The sequence below is a fragment of the Asterias rubens genome, chromosome 14 (assembly GCF_902459465.1).
Source record: "Asterias rubens chromosome 14, eAstRub1.3, whole genome shotgun sequence".
Lineage (NCBI taxonomy): Eukaryota > Metazoa > Echinodermata > Asteroidea > Forcipulatida > Asteriidae > Asterias > Asterias rubens.
In genome coordinates, this window is record NC_047075.1 from 3,728,232 (window position 1) to 3,744,292 (window position 16,061).

A 16,061-nucleotide genomic window follows, 5' to 3' on the forward strand; every position below is an offset into this window, starting at 1 on the left:
ACCAATAGTGTCCACGGCCTTTAAGCAAAATAAGTCTGGAGCAGTTTTAAACAATGTTTCAATTCAGTGTGTGAAAACATGACAATGACATTATTTGATAAAGGAAACATTGTGCCAAAGGTCCAGGGCAGCTGCATAAAAACCTTTGGAAGACAGACGAATACATTTTGATTTGAGCTTTTGCAAGAAGTGTTCTATCAGGGCCCAATTTCATAGAGCTGCTTAAGCACACAATTTTGCTCAAGCGAAAGAATCCTTGCTTAGTAAAATCAGATTACTGGCCAAGACTCCACTCAATTGTTATGCTAAGTAAACAACAGCTAAATATCAGTCACAAGCAATGTATATGGCATGACATTTTGGCCAGTAACATGTGTAAAATAAGCGTGCTACTTTCGTGCTTAAGCAAAAGTTTTGCTTAAGCAGCTCTATGAAGTTGGGCCCTGCGCTGGACGCAGTGTGCAATCAGGCTGCATGGAGTTAAAATCATTGTGACGTAAGGTTGAGATATACATATTGTTAAAAACTTGAAAATAACACAAAAGCAGCCCCGTGAATTACAATGTGATATTATGAATGTGTAGCATTATTATTCAATCAAACCTGTTAGCACAAAATGGCAAAGAGCCAATACTGAGTTATAAACAAAACCAAGACAATTAAAATTTAAAGGCGATAAAAAACATAGTAAGGCATTATACACGGCAAAAATTGTCAAAATATTACATTTTGGTCTGTGTGTAATAATATAAGTACTAAAAAACTACTGAAAATGCGCTAACTTTACTGGTGTCAATCGACATCTTTGGTGGTGGGGGGGGGGGGGGGGTACATTATTTGGTGCGCTACCTTTTCATCTTGGCATTTTTTAAATATCAATGCTAGAGGAGGGGAGGGGCAGGGGTTCCGAGGGGGGATCTCCATTCATATGAGATTAATGCTTACAAAAATGGATGTTTAAAAATCTCTCATCAAAACCCCCATAGTTAAAAATAAAAACGTAAAAAATATTTGATCCCACAGCTTGCACCCCCCCATAAAAAAATGTCGATTACGCCACACCCTAACCCTAATCCTATAAACCTAGCCCCACAGCGTTTCTTTTTTTTTTTTGGGGGGGGGGGGGGTTCAAAAGGTACTAAACGGATGTATCTTATGACGCGCAAACAAGTCAATTATTTACAGACATTTTACCTTCCAGCTAACTTCAACAAAACAAGTTCATTATGTTATATGTTGCTTTTGATTAAGGAATAACAAACATATAGCTTATTATTTGACCCTTACACTTTGTACTGTAACATAACATAGTATTTACAAAATAACAACAAAGCCTGGACTTTGTGTTCTGCAGGCACAATAATATCTTGTTGACATTCAATGGCAAGGCTCATTTCATGTGCCGTTATTTTGTTGCTCCTTGCTTAAATACACCGTACACTATTGGTAATTGTCAATGACCAGTCTTCTCACTTGGTGTATCTTAACACAATTATGCATAAAATAACAAACCTGTGAGAATTTGAACTCAATTGGTCTTCGAAGTAGCGAGATAATAATTGTAGAAAAAACACCCTTGTCACGCGAAGATGTGTGCTTTCATCAGACGCTTGATTTCGGGACCTAAAAATCTTATTCTGAGGTCTCAAAATCAAATTCAAATATTTTAGTGAAAACAACGTCACTTCAGAGGGAGCCGTTTCTCGCAATGATTTAAACTATCAACAGCTCTCCAGTAATTACCAATAGTGTCAAGTGCATTAAAAGTCAATCTGTTTTAAAACAGATGTATGCGTTAAAACCAAACGTATAGGTATATACACAGTGCCATTAATCGACTGGATATATATCTATCCTTCTTCAAAACCAAAATCACCAGTATTTAAACACTCTCGTCGTCAAAGTGCCTCATTCCCCTAACGTAGTCGCTTTCAATCAGGGTCAGACGAATGTCCAATTCGGATTTAATACCTTCCCTTATCTTCTCTGTGATGAGAATCTTGGCTAGTTTGGCTGCGAGCTCCCCGGAGTTGCACCTCTCCCCAAACTTGTACAAACCCTCCCTGGTGCGGAACCGCACCACGCAGATTAACCCATCCAGTGATACCAGCTCCGCGTAGTTTTCATTGAAGACGTTCCCGATGTCTGTGACCAGCTCGCTAAAGGAGTCTACCTGGACAGCCCTTTTTAATTCATTTACGATGCGTTTCACTGCTTCCTGCTCAGAATTGCCACCAGGGATTTTTATGACGTCAACGCTGACAGACAGATCTGAAACGAAAGGGTTTTAATTTTATTTTATAAATCAAGTTTTGTTAGTTTGTTTGTTTGTTTGTTTGTTTGTTTGATGTTTGTTTGTTTGTTTGTTTGTTTGTTTGTTTGTTTGTTTGTTTTTTTTTTTTTTTTTTGCTTGTTTGTTGTTTGTTGTTGTTGTTGTAGTTGTTATTGTTGTTGTTGTTGTTGTTGTTGTTGTTGTTGTTGTTGTTGTTGTTGTTGTTGTTGTTGTTGTTGCTGCTGCTGTTGTTGTTGTTGTTGTTGTTGTTGTTGTTGTTGTTGTTGTTGTTGTTGTTGTTGTTGTTGTTGTTGTTGTTGTTGTTGTTGTTGTTGTTGTTGTTGTTGTTGTTGTTGTTGTTGTTGTTGTTGTTGTTGTTGTTGTTGTTGTTGTTGTTGTTTTTGTTGTTTTGTTGTTGTTTTTTTTTTTTTGAACGATCTTTCCATCAAGGGAACTCGGCAAACTCAAACAAAGGAAATGCTATACACGATGCTTACCGATAGAAGTTGACTGTCTGTCTGTTTTACCAGTGAGGTGGATTGTACTTGATTCTGGTTCGATCAGATAGTCGTTGCAAATGAGGTCAGTGTCGGCCATGTACGAAGAAACCGTCGTCGACACAAACCCTGCTCGTTGACTGCCGCATTGCTGGCTTTGTGCACGTACCTTCTCTAGCAAAGAATTCCGTGAGGTTAAAATTAACTCGCGCAGATTTTTGCTCAACATAAACTTTTCCCCCAAGTCACTGTCTGAATATTTCGCCAGGTCGTCTCCATCTGTCTCCTCCGAGACAAAGTGGCTCACACTTACTCCCGGGATGCCAATGTAGAGCAGCCATCGTCTGACTTCGTCGGTCGTCCACTTCCTCATATCTGGCGGGAGATCCGGCTGATCTTGATCTGAAAAGATGAACAATAAAATGGGCTCTCGACAGGATTGAGCATTATCTTCCACAAACATTATGTTGACCATTGTGTCTGACAAACCATTATGTTGACCATTGTGTCTGACAAACCAATATGTTGAACTCCTGGGATGTCTGACAAACAAATAATGACCATTGTGTCTGAAAAACCACTATGTTGACCATTGCGTGTGACAACAAATAATGTTGACCATTATAATAATAATAATAGTAATAAATAATAATAATAATAATATCGAAGTCTTATATAGCGCACGTATCTACCAAACAAGGTACTCAAGGCGCTGAGTATATACAAACTTTAGAAAGATAGGTAATTGCACTGATGAATTTTGAGACCCAATTATTTAGTACCTTATATGGGTTTACAAGGTGCTATGGCGCATATAGCAGCCACCGCCAGGAACACCGGGGCGAACCCCTTCTCTTTTCAAAAAGTGCACTGGGTTCTTTTACGTGCGTTACACAACACATGGGACCAACGGCTTTACGTCCCAAATATGTTGACCATTGTGTCTGACAAACCATTATGTTGACAATCGTGTCTGATAAACAAATAATGACCTATGGGTCTGACAAACCATTATGGCCGACCATTATGTTTGACCATTGTGTCTGACAAACCATTATGTTGACATTCGTGTATGATAAACAAATAATGACCTATGGGTCTGACAAACCATTATGGCCGACCATTATGTTTGACCATTGTGTCTGACAAACCATTATGGCCGACCATTATGTCTGACCATAGTGTCAGACAAACCATAATGGCCGACCATTGTGTGTGACAAACCGTTATGTCTGTCAAACCATTACGTTGGACACTGTTTGAGAGTATGACGTCAGGCAAGGAGTTTATTTTTTTTCAAAATGTGAAGAGACTTGCCTGAACTCAATTTGGGTTGATGTGGCTGGTACCCCCTCTCCTGGTGTTCAGCGTCACTTGCACGTGTACATCCCGATATGTCGAGATTGTGCAGTAATTCACCAGAACCAGAACCAGAACCAGAACCAGAACTTGGTGAGTCGTCTGAAGGTTCGTCTTGTCCAGTCGACTGTTAATAGTGATAGGAATATATAAATACCCTTGTCACACGAAGTTAGTTGTGTGCTTAGAAATGCTTGATTTCCAGACCTCAAAATTCTAAATCCGAGGTCTTAAAATCAAACTCGTGGAAAATTACTTCTTTCTCGAAAACTACATCACTTCAGAGGGAGCCGTTTCTCACAATGATTTATACTATCAACCTCTCCCCATTACTCGTTACCAAGTAAGATTTTATGCAAATAATTATTTTGAGTAATTACCAATAGTGTCCACTGCCTTTAAGGGACATTACAGATTAGTTTTTGCTAACAAAACAGTTGCTGGCAGTGTAAGTACTTTATGTAATCCTCACATATACATTAACTGACAAACCTGTAGAAGTTTGAGATCGATCGGCCCTCTTGGTCACGAGAAAATGGTGAAAAAAAACGCATTCTCATCAACTGCTACGTTTCAGATTGTGACATTTCTAGGGCTGTTTTCTACTAATCATCAGCATTATACCGTGTCAGATTTTGTAAATCTGTGATTTTAGACGAGTTGTTTGTATACTATCAACAGCTCTCCATTGCCTAATACCAAGTAAGTTTTTATGCTAATAATTATTTTGAGAAATTACCAATAGTGTCCATGCTTTTAAGGGGCTCCGTACATCAAGGCCAAGTTAAATGAAAACAAACCAGAGTTTACCAAGTGGACGAAGTAACGATCAATTTGAAATCACACTACGAAGCGTCCAATTAAACCATATACAGGACGGATCACGCCTGTCCACTTTATTGGAGCACCGCGGCCAAATTTTGGAGCATCGCGGCAGTAAAAACATAGCAAAATATTACTATAGGTGATATTGAACACGTGTTCCACAAGTCTAATGACTGTAGGATATACGTGTGAAAATAATAATAATAATAACTTACCTTTTTTGGAATATAGACATGGATCTCATGGAGCAACACGCCGGGTGAAGCTTCATGATCACTTCTTTGGCGAATCTGAATATCACACAGGCGTTCTGCGTCTCGCCTCGAACCCTGACGTTCATAACTGCCATCGGTATGGTGGAGTTGAAATAACACTTCATTCGTGCTGTTTTCCTTGAGCATATCTGTGCTGATATACTGTGAAATTATTTTTGAAGAAAAAACATTACACAGTATATTCCATAGGTGTTTTTGACGGAGAGGAGAAACGTGCAACCCCCCCCCCCCCCTCTTTACGTTCCCGTGGCAGATCATAGGCCTCTACGATTAGTCATGTCCATACAGTTGGACCATATCTTGGGCAACACTGCGTAACAGTCGTCAACCTCTTGACCACAAACTTTTTGTTTGAAACTGCTTTGAACAAAAGAGATTCAACACGCTCTCCACCAGGGAGCTGAGATGGTTTAAGGTGTGATTTAAGGCCCAGTGACCAAGGGTATTAATAATGTAAAGAGCTTTGGGACGCCGTCTCCGGGTGTAAAAAGTGCTATGACGGGTTATTGGGGTAAATTCCCATAGCAAGGTAACTTCAAATTAAGTCTCATGCATGCGAATATAGACACTGTACAAACAAGGGTCCAAACTCAATTTCTACGATATCATAATACTTACCCCTGTGTAATTGGACATAAAATATTTGCATGGCTGGAAAGAATACAAAGAATAAACACCAAACAATAATAAACTTGCGTGTACAACCACGTGTATAATAAATCTCTTTTGAGCGAATTGTTGGCTCTGACAGGAGCCGATTTTTGGTCTCGACATATTCAACCAAGACAGTATACTCTGCTCTTCTTCTCTTGAGGTTTTAATACACCGTAGTTTTGTGCACAAGGGCTGTGTAAAGCAGGCGCACAAACGCGTATGCATCACGCTTTACCTTTACAAAGGCCCACTTTGCAAACCAGAAGTGTTTTCGTGTGCACGCGTGTTATGCAATTTACAAAGTTCGTGGAAAGATATATGTTAACTTTTTACGTACCCCTCCGGCTCCGGATTTTGATTTCATACGATGATGCAGATTGCTCAGTTTCAAGTACAGTTCACCAGACTCCAAGTTTACGTCAATGTTTCCCGCTTCTTCGTTCGAACCCTGATATTGGGAGAGATTCTTTTTGTCAAGCACTGAATCACAATCCATCAATTTTTTAAGGTAATTTCGAAAGCTTCTATGGCTTCTAACTAAAGGTTTTTATTGTTATTAATTTTAAGAGTGATTACCAAACATTATACCTTCTACTTAAACACATTTACTTTTTCCCAATCTACCTTTTGATGACAATCAGTCGACTCGTCTTCCCACAGCTTGACATAGAAGTGTATGACCTCCTCGCTGTGGTTGAACACAGGAGTTGTGACACACACCTTAAACTTCTTCAACTCCGAACACTGTCTTGCGAATGAAGACAGCACCATAATGATTTGTCTGTCTTTTACGATGACGTCATTGTCCGTGTCTGCTGCAATGTTACTCCAGTCGGTCGTTTTCATCGGAGGGCGCTTGTTGTCATCATCACCTCCCTGGTCGTCGTCTTCGCAGATTAATGGAATATGAAGAATCACGTGACGCTTGAAATTCAACCCCGGTGGACCAAACGTAACAACGTGACCCAACAAAGGTCCACGTGCTTCGTGTATCAGATATTCCGTTGTTTTCGCGTCAACGTGTAAGTAAACTTCCTGCACCATTCCCGGTTCGATCGCGCCATTTGGTACCATCAGGGTTACGTCATACTTGGGAATGTCCAGAAATCCACCGCCGGAGTCGAACCATTCGGCAGCGAAATTCGGCAAATGCTTTGACTTGCCAAGACGGTCTTTATCCTGGAGGTCTTTAGTGGAGTGGTAGAAACCACTAAGCGACTTCTCTATACGTTCTTCTCCGGAAACATAGGGTGCACTCTGCCTTTCAATGAAATTACGACGGGGCATCTCGTTTGGGTTGCTCTGGTTTTGCTCAGAAATGTAATCTAAAGAGAAAAATATTCTTTATCATATCACACACAAATCAATACCATACAACACAACACAATACAATAAACCTTCATTGTCCCTGCATGGAAAATGACTCTGGCCTTTTTTGCTTGAATAACACCCCAATAAAGTACCAGAACGTTAAAAGGTGTTAAAGGCAGTGGACACTATTGGTAATTACTCAAAATAATTATTAGCATTAGTTACCTTTCTTGGTGACGAGTAATGGGGAGAGGCTGATGGTATAAAACATGGTGAGAAACGGCTCCCGCTAAAGTGGCATAGTTTTCGAGAAAAAAGTAGTTTTCCCACGAATTTTATTTCGAGACCTCAGATTTAGAACTTGAGGTCTCGAAATCAACTATCTAAACGCAAACAACTTCGTGTGACAAGGGTGTTTTCTTCTTTCATCATATCTCGCAACTTTGATGACCGATTGAGCTCAAATTTCCACAGGTTTGTTATTGTATGCATATGTTGAGATACACCAAGTGAGAAGACTGGTCTTTGACAATTACCAATAGTGTCCACTGCCTTTAAACGCGCGGTACAGAAAAAGAGTAGGCCTTGTGATACAAAGTAAAACAGTGAACCATAGACAGATAAAAGAATATACTGAAATAAGGTGCAATAACAACAATAGCCTCTACCCCAAGTCACTAAAGTAACGTATTTAAACAAGGTTTCCAAAACTGCTCTGGTTAGCTATGCTAAGCAGCCTTGATTTCGACAGTTTTTAAAGGACTTGTGGAAGTCTTGCCTTTTCAAAACCTCGGCTTGGTTCTTAGACATCAATTTTGGAGCAGTGAACATTTTGTACGGGGCTTCCGTACATAAACCATAAAAGGAAAGTCGGGGTTGGATTCCGAGTAGCCGGAGCCAGAACCTATAAGCCTAGCTTTAGAAGAAAAGCTTTTGGAGTATAACATTATTATTTGTTTTGGTTTTCCCAATATAAACACCAATGTGTATTTTAGCACTGTATACTCAGTACTTATACAGAGCTCTGTGAAAAAACAAAAATCACAGGCATATTACTCGGTTGGGATTCGAACCCAATTCTAGAGCAGTGTTTTACCAACGAGACCACCGAGATTGCCCGGTATAGCTATATAGAGGCAGTTCAATGGGAGACTTTTGGGACGCTTGGTGGCAGCAGACTTACCAGGTAAAATCCATTGTTCTAAATCATGTGCGCACGCTCAGAACTACGTAAACAATGGAAATTTACCTGGTAAGTCTGCTGCCACCTAGCGTTCCAAAGTCTCCCATTACTATATTTTAGCGGGTGTACGGCAATGATTAATAGATGGAAATTTGCGTCGGGGATAACAACCATAAATTTTTGGTTTTACCCATTATACACCGTTGTGTGTCAGCACTATATAAGCAGTAATACTTTCTTTTAAAGGTGTGGGTCCAGCCTGTCTTTCATTGGCTCTTCGATTGGGTAGTTTGTTCGAATCTGTATCTTGTATTGATTTTGGACAAGGAAAATGTCGTCCAACTGTCTAAACCACAAGGGAAACTATGCAAGGATTTAAACTTGCGACTTCTGAGTCTCTCCCTGATAAGAATGTGCCAAATTGGGCGGGGGATGATTCATGGGTTCAGATCTTCTTCTAAAATAGATACATCATCATACCAAACGAATACGTCCATTAGTTTGCTGACTCTTTCGGTTTGGGCGTTATCCGTTATCAAAGTTTCAGCCAAAAAGACCTCGTGAAACGAAGTTCCCTGTAAACGCAAAATAATGTGCGCCAACCTCATTCCACCAACGAGACGAGATTACTATTCGTTTCACGAGGGCTTTTTGGCTGAAACTTTAAAAACTGAGAATGAATGAATTGGAGACTTTTGAGGACACTAGGTGGCAGCAGACTGCCATGTAAATCCATTGTTCTTTAAAATGTGAGCATGCCCAGAACGACGGAAATAATGGATTTACCTGGTAAATCTGCTGCCACCTAGCGTTCAAAAGTGTCCGATTGGTTGCACAAAAATTACCATCAACATCAGCTGCAATGTCATTGCGATTTGCAGCCCTGAGCGCTTTCTTCAGAACGCGTACAGGCTCGATGCCCTGATGTCTATGACTCCAATGGCGGAGCATACTAACTATTTGTTGATACGTCTGTGATGGATTGTCCAATATTATCTTCTGGATTTCAGAATATGGGATATCCAAAGCAGTTGCTATCACTTTCCATTCCTTTCCTACGCGGCTTGCTATTTGGTGGAAAATCTTTTCGTCGAATTTGACGCTTGCTGTTACAACAAAACAAATCATCGAAATTCATTATAAGTTAAAGTTCCTAAAACTGTTGGTTTTATAGCAATGTTTGGTGCCCATATTCTCACCTATATTGGTATAGTGTGGCAAAGTGGTTAAGAATAGTGTGCTGTCGTGCTAAGATGTCGATACAACAACCAAAAGTCATGACTTTGGCACTAATTTGGTAATGTTCATGGTGAAAGCTGGTCCCCTTTCCTAAGGATAAAGGCAGGCCAAATCTTTTGATGGGATAAAATTGCAGTGACGTTAGCTTATAACAATTTATCAATTAACATTTGATTGGTCTTGGGATTATGATTGGATTCGGAATAGCGGTATTGGGCTTTGATTTACCCTCCCACCGCCGGTGTGTATTAATTAAGCACTGTATATTTACCGAGTTCTGTGAATCACCGTGAGAAGAGTTTCGAACCCACGACCTTTGTACTGACATAGAACACATGTTTCGTACCACAGTATGACCACCGAGTGAGCCCAATGGGAGACTTTCTGGGACGATAGAGGGCAGCAGACTTACCGGGTAAATCCATTGTTCTCAGAATTATGCGCATGTTCAGAACTACGTAAACAATGGAAATTTACCCGGTATGTCTGCTGCCACCTAGCGTTGGAAAGTCTCCTATTGCTATACTGTAGAGGCAGGGTACCGCAACAATTAATTTAACAGATGTTATTTTTTGCATCGGGGCTCAAGTTTACAAAAAAAGTTATGGTCAAATACAATTCCCTTCACCAACCTGTTTTGGTAACCCTTTTCATTTGGTTGGTGTGGACAGACGTTATTTTTCATCGGTGATGATCCCCAATTATTATTATTATTTTGTCTTTTTTTTTTTGGGGGGGGGGTTAGTAATAAAAATTCCTTTTACTAATCTGTTTCGGTCACCCTTCTCATTTTGGTCGGACGATTAAAGACTGACCAATTGACGGTTGCTTTTATAGGCAATGAACACGTTTGGTATAATTATGTCAAAGACCATAATTCTAACTTGGTGTGTCCCAACATATGCATAACATAACATCTGTGAAAATTTAGACTCAATTGGTCATCGAAGTTGCAAACGAAAAAAGAAAAAACCCATTGTTGCACTTAATTTGCACAGGTTTTATAACAGACTCAAATTGTCAGTAAGAAATTAACTCAAAAACTATGTTACTTCAGAGGGAGCCTTTCTCACAATAATTTATACTTTCAACAGTTCTCCATTGCTCGTTACCGAGTAAGTTTTTATGCTAATTTTTTTTGGAGTAATTAGCAATAGTGTCCAGAGTGCCTCTAGGCAGTAGACACTATTGCTATTTACTCAAAATCATCACGTTGATAGTATAAAACATTGTGAGAAACGGCTCCCTCTTCAAGAAAGAAGTAATTTTCCACGAATTTGATTTCGAGACCTCAGAATATTTTGAGGTCCCGAAATCAAGCATCTAAAAACACACAACTTCGTGTGACAATGGTGTTTTTTCTTCCATTATTATATCTCGCAACTTCGATGACCAGTTGAGCTCAAATTTTCACAGGTTTGTTATTTCGTGCATATGTTGAGATACACCAAGTGAGAAGACTAGTCTTTGACTATTACCAATAGTGCCCAGTGTCATTATAGTTACACTCACCCCGGTTGTTATAAGTCTGCGGTTGTCTGTAAAAGGGCAACACCTGTCTTCCGTCTTCAGACGAATCAGGAAGATCCGCACGTTCACCTTCATCTTGACCGTTACGATGCGGTCGTTCATTAGCTCGACCAGGGACAGGCTTCATTGTGCTAATGCTAAAACAAACAAACAAACAAACAATCGGCCGTTCATTAGCTCGACCAGGGACAGGCTTCATTGTGCTAATGCTGAAACAAACAAACAAACAAACAAACAAGCGGCCGTTCATTAGCTCGACCAGGGACAGGCTTCATTGTGCTAATGCTAAAACAAACAAACAAACAAACAAGCGGTCGTTCATTAGCTCGACCAGGGACAGGCTTCATTGTGCTAATGCTAAAACAAACAAATAAAACAAACAAACAAACAAGCAAACAAACAAACAAACACACACACAAACAAACAGACAGACAGACAGACAGACAGACAGACAGACAGACAGACAGACAGACAGACAGACAGACAGACCAAACCAAACCAAACCAAACCAAACCAGACCAAACCAAACCAGACCAAACCAAAGTTACATGTAGTCGTACATAAATAAACACAGTGTTTTTCCAAATTGCCCGAACGTCCGTGTCTGTCGAGTAGACCAATACAATTCAGTGACGCGGACTTATATTTATCTGTGTAGGTTGGTGAGTCGCCGCCCAGAGTTAGTCTCGCTGCAGTCGTTTCTAGGCTTTAGCTAGGCCAGTGTAGTTAGGCTGTGTTTTTGCCTTTTTGGGTGATTTTTTTGCTAGGCATAATTTAGTCAGAGTTTTCTAGGGTTTTGCACAAGTTCAGATTAGCTAGATTAAGGAAATTTGTCTCAGTTTTGCATTATAGTGTGTACCTGTACTTATACAAGATTTCTTTATTTTTTCTTCTTGTTTCAGGATCACACACAGTTGTTGAATACTACACATAATTGATACACAAGCAGCTTTCTTCGTCAATTTTATTGCAACAACGTGTTTAAACTTTACGAGCTCTTCACAAAAAGAAATGCAGTACACACTTTAACTTGTTTGTTGTCACTTTCAATTGGTTTTAATGGTTAAGGCCTTGTGTCATGCATTGAAAATTATGTGCTACTGTTACCATCTTGCCATACTACTTGTAATCACTTTGCTTGGTCAGAGTCGAGAATAAAAGTAATAATATTTCAAACACTCTTCACCTTTAAAAAGCATTTCACAGAAAAAGTTACAGAAATCTTTGTGTGAAATGTTTTTCAAGGCAAGATAATAGTATTCTTAAATTCACTATAATTGTTTGTACATATATATGGGCCCAATTTCATGAAGCCTTTAAGCACAAAATTTGCTTAGCATGACATTTCTTCCTTGATAAAAACAAGATTACCAGCCAAATTTGAATTTGTCGCGTATTGCTTGTTACTGGCATTCGGCTGTTGTTTGCTTACACTGGAAATCGTGTGGAAATTTGGTTGGTAATCCTGTTTTTGTTAAGGAAGACATTTCATGCTAAGCAAATTTTTCTGCTAACAGCAGGCTTTATGAAATTGGGCCATGATCTTCATGAACTTCAAAGTTAATTCTAATTCCAATAATTGTTGCATCAGTATCAAATAAACGTATTCCAGAGCACAATTGTAACTAAAGAATGATTGCATCTTTTGAATTAATATAGTTGCTTCCATAGGCCTAGTAAGTCAACCTACAAATGGAGTGCCAACATTATGGGGGTTCGAATAGAACCCCATGAGCTGTATTGGTTAAAAAAACACCATGATGCCTGGGGAGCATGGGTAAAACTCCATGGGTATAGGGGGAAAAAAACCATGGGGTGCATGGGTAAAACCCCATGGGTATAGGGTAGAAAACACCATGGTGCCTGGGGAGCATGGGTAAAACTCCATGGGTATAGGGGGAAAAAAACCATGGGGTGCATGGGTAAAACCCCATGGGTATAGGGTAGAAAAACCCCATGGGGTGCATGGGTAAAACCCCATGGGTATAGGGTAGAAAAACCCCATGGGGTGCATGGGTAAAACCCCATGGGTATAGGGTAGAAAACACCATGGGGAGCATGGGTAAAACCCCATTGGGTTATGGGAGAAAACACCATGGGGAGCATGGGTAAAAACCCATGGGTATAAGGTAGAAAACCCCATGGGTATAGGGGGAAACACCATGGGGTGCATGGGTAAAACCCCATGGGTATAGGGGAAAACACCATGGGGTGCATGGGTAAAACCCCATGGGTATAGGGGGAAAAACACCATGGGGTGCATGGGTAAAAACCCATGGGTATAGGGTAGAAAACACCATGGGGTGCATGGGTAAAACCCCATGGGTATAGGGGGAAAACACCATGGGGTGTATGGGTAAAACCCCATGGGTATAGGGGGAAAACACCATGGGGTGCATGGGTAAAAACCCATGGGTATAGGGTAGAAAACACCATGGGGTGCATGGGTAAAACCCCATGGGTATAGGGGGAAAACACCATGGGGTGCATGGGTAAAACCCCATGGGTATAGGGGGAAAACACCATGGGGGTGCATGGGTAAAAACCCATGGGTATAGGGGGAAAACACCATAGAGGGCATGGGTAAAACCCCATGTGAATCCATGGGAAATATCCCATGGGAAGTTCTCCCATGTATACATGGGGTCCAATTTCTCCTTGGGTTTCCCATGGGGAATCGCCCATGGGAAATCATCATGGGTTTCCCATGGGAAAACACCATGGGAAAATTTTGTAAGGGTACAATGATCCACACACAAACATGCCTCGAAATTGCGTGGTTTTCCTTTTACCTCGTCGACTAACACGGTCGGCCATTTTTTTTTATGGGAGTCAAATTTTTGACTCCCATAAAATTAATGGCCGACCGTGTTAGTTCGCAAAGTAAAAAGAAAACCATCAATTTCGAGGCAAATTTTGTGTGGATCATTGTATTCTACTTTTAAAACATCTTTCTAACCATATACATTTTATACCAAACGGTTACAAACGCTTTTTATGGACCAACTCGTCCGATCCAAGACAATGTGTTCCTTTAAAGGGACAATTGCCTTAGATCGGGTGAAGAGGTCTATGAAAAGTGGTTGAAACCGTTTGTTATGAAATGCATATAGAAAACCGTTTTAAAAGTAGAATATGATGCTCCATACAAAATGTAGCTCGAAATTGCACGGTTTTCCTCATACTTTTGTAAAAGATATGTAAATTAGGTTGCGCATCGCAGTAATTGACCTTACCGATGTGAGAGGTAAGTCCTTTATGGAGCTAACAAAATTCACTCCAAGATGTCGACTAGGGTCTACTTATTCTTCAGTGAGCAGTGCTCACCCAAGCATGAATTATTTTCAGACTTTTTGGTGTCATATTATGAAAGTTTAATCCATAAGCTATCGTAACATATAAACCTTTCCCCCGAGAATCATGTATTTTTTATTCGGCAGTCATTTCAAAAGTGTGTTGTTTTTAGACACCCTGTATATGTATTTGAACAAAATAACGACGGAAATCCCCTTCCGCTGTTTACCTCTATAAAAGAACTAGCTTGGCCACAATTGGGTTCAATGGGATCCCCTCCCGTTGTCCCCACTGAATATTTCTCAAATTCCACACCAATCCAATTGAATCCCCGGATCTCATTGTTCAATGGGATCCCATTAAATAGGAATTCCATGTAGTCAAACATGAATGCACCATGCCACACCTTTTTTTTTTTTTTAGACTGCACTCCCTACTACTGCGTGCTCGCCCGTCGGATCACAATCGAGCTACCATAGCCAATTATTTTGAGCGCTATCAATACACAATAATTACCATCGTTACTATATACACAACTCAACTGCGTTTTTGTAATACACAAGAAGTGTTTTCTAGCTCACCTGAAATTCTCTTCTGGTTATCCAAAAAGGAAACAACAGTTATACGAAGCACTGTCCATGCAAAGAGCAAGGAAGACATTTCTCTATGTTATGGTCCATGTGAATGATGCGGGGATATTAATTTATAAACCCTGAAAAAAATATACCAGATACCGGAAAACAAAATTCCCCTCTGTGCGTACATTTGGAGGGCCTTAGTCTTTGTTCAAGACTCTCTGTTATTAATATCTCTCAGTGATTTATTACAACAAGAGGGCGCACTCTCACATTTTACTGCTACATAATATCGGCACTGGTGCCCTGGTCCATCTAAATTTTCGAAACGACGGCTTCGGCTTTGGAGGCTCAGGGTGTTGGGCCCGCCGGTTGATTTGACATAATGCGCGTGCTTTGCGCGAGATACGCGCTCAGGGATTCAGACGAGAGAACCTACCTCCATGAGAGAACGAGCTGAAGCCGTGGTTTGGAAAAGGGCCATAGACCTTGGTCCGAGAGCCGTTTAAAGACAGTGGACACTATTGGTAATTGTCAAAGACCAGTCTTCACACTTGGCGTATCTCAACATATGCATAATATAACAAACATGTGAAAATTTGAGCTCAATCGGTCGTCGAATTTGCGAGATAATAATGAAAGAAGAAAAAACCCTTGTGTCACGAAGTTGTGTGCTTTCTGATGCTTGCTTTCTCGAAAACTACGTCACTTCAGAAGGAAGCTGTTTCTCACAATGTTTTATACCATCAACCTCTCCCCATTACTCGTAATTAAGTAAGATTTTATGATGATAATTATTTTGAGTAATTACCAATAGTGTCCACTGCCTTTAAGCATGTTTGTCAGTAAATTAATGTGCTAAGGGGTAGATTTCACAAAGAGTTAGGACTAGTCTTATCTCGAGTTAGGACCAGTTACTCGTCCTAACTTAGGACTATCCATGCAATTTGTACATCTCCTAGGACTAGTCCTAAGTTAGGACTAGTCCTAACTCTTTGTGAAATCGACCCAAGGTTCACTAGCGTATTTCACAGATTAGCAAGAAAA

The 16,061-nt window shown here is 40.2% G+C and overlaps 1 protein-coding gene across 1 annotated transcript; it reads right to left on the reverse strand.

The window, feature by feature from the left end:
* Nucleotides 1-1,686: 1,686 nt before the first annotated feature.
* Nucleotides 1,687-15,113, reverse strand: LOC117299565. Its single transcript, XM_033783115.1, has 8 exons — nucleotides 15,021-15,113; nucleotides 11,128-11,282; nucleotides 6,507-7,207; nucleotides 6,220-6,330; nucleotides 5,169-5,369; nucleotides 4,087-4,255; nucleotides 2,770-3,171; nucleotides 1,687-2,271 (listed from the first exon to the last, which is right to left on the reverse strand). Exons 2-8 carry the CDS (start codon nucleotides 11,270-11,272, stop codon nucleotides 1,883-1,885), a joined length of 2,118 nt encoding a protein of 705 aa, XP_033639006.1. The 5' UTR covers nucleotides 11,273-11,282; nucleotides 15,021-15,113; the 3' UTR covers nucleotides 1,687-1,882.
* Between the last annotated feature and the right edge of the window lie 948 nt (nucleotides 15,114-16,061).

Excerpts from the sequence above, each read along its gene's own strand:
- LOC117299565 (XM_033783115.1), bottom strand. The coding sequence starts at position 11,272 with ATGAAGCCTGTCCCTGGTCGAGCTAATGAACGACCGCATCGTAACGGT. Across the intron at positions 7,208-11,127 it reads GCAGACTTATAACAACCGGG|ATTACATTTCTGAGCAAAAC; the intron begins GTGAGTGTAACT and ends TTTTCTCTTTAG. Across the intron at positions 6,331-6,506 it reads CGACTGATTGTCATCAAAAG|GGTTCGAACGAAGAAGCGGG; the intron begins GTAGATTGGGAA and ends TCCCAATATCAG.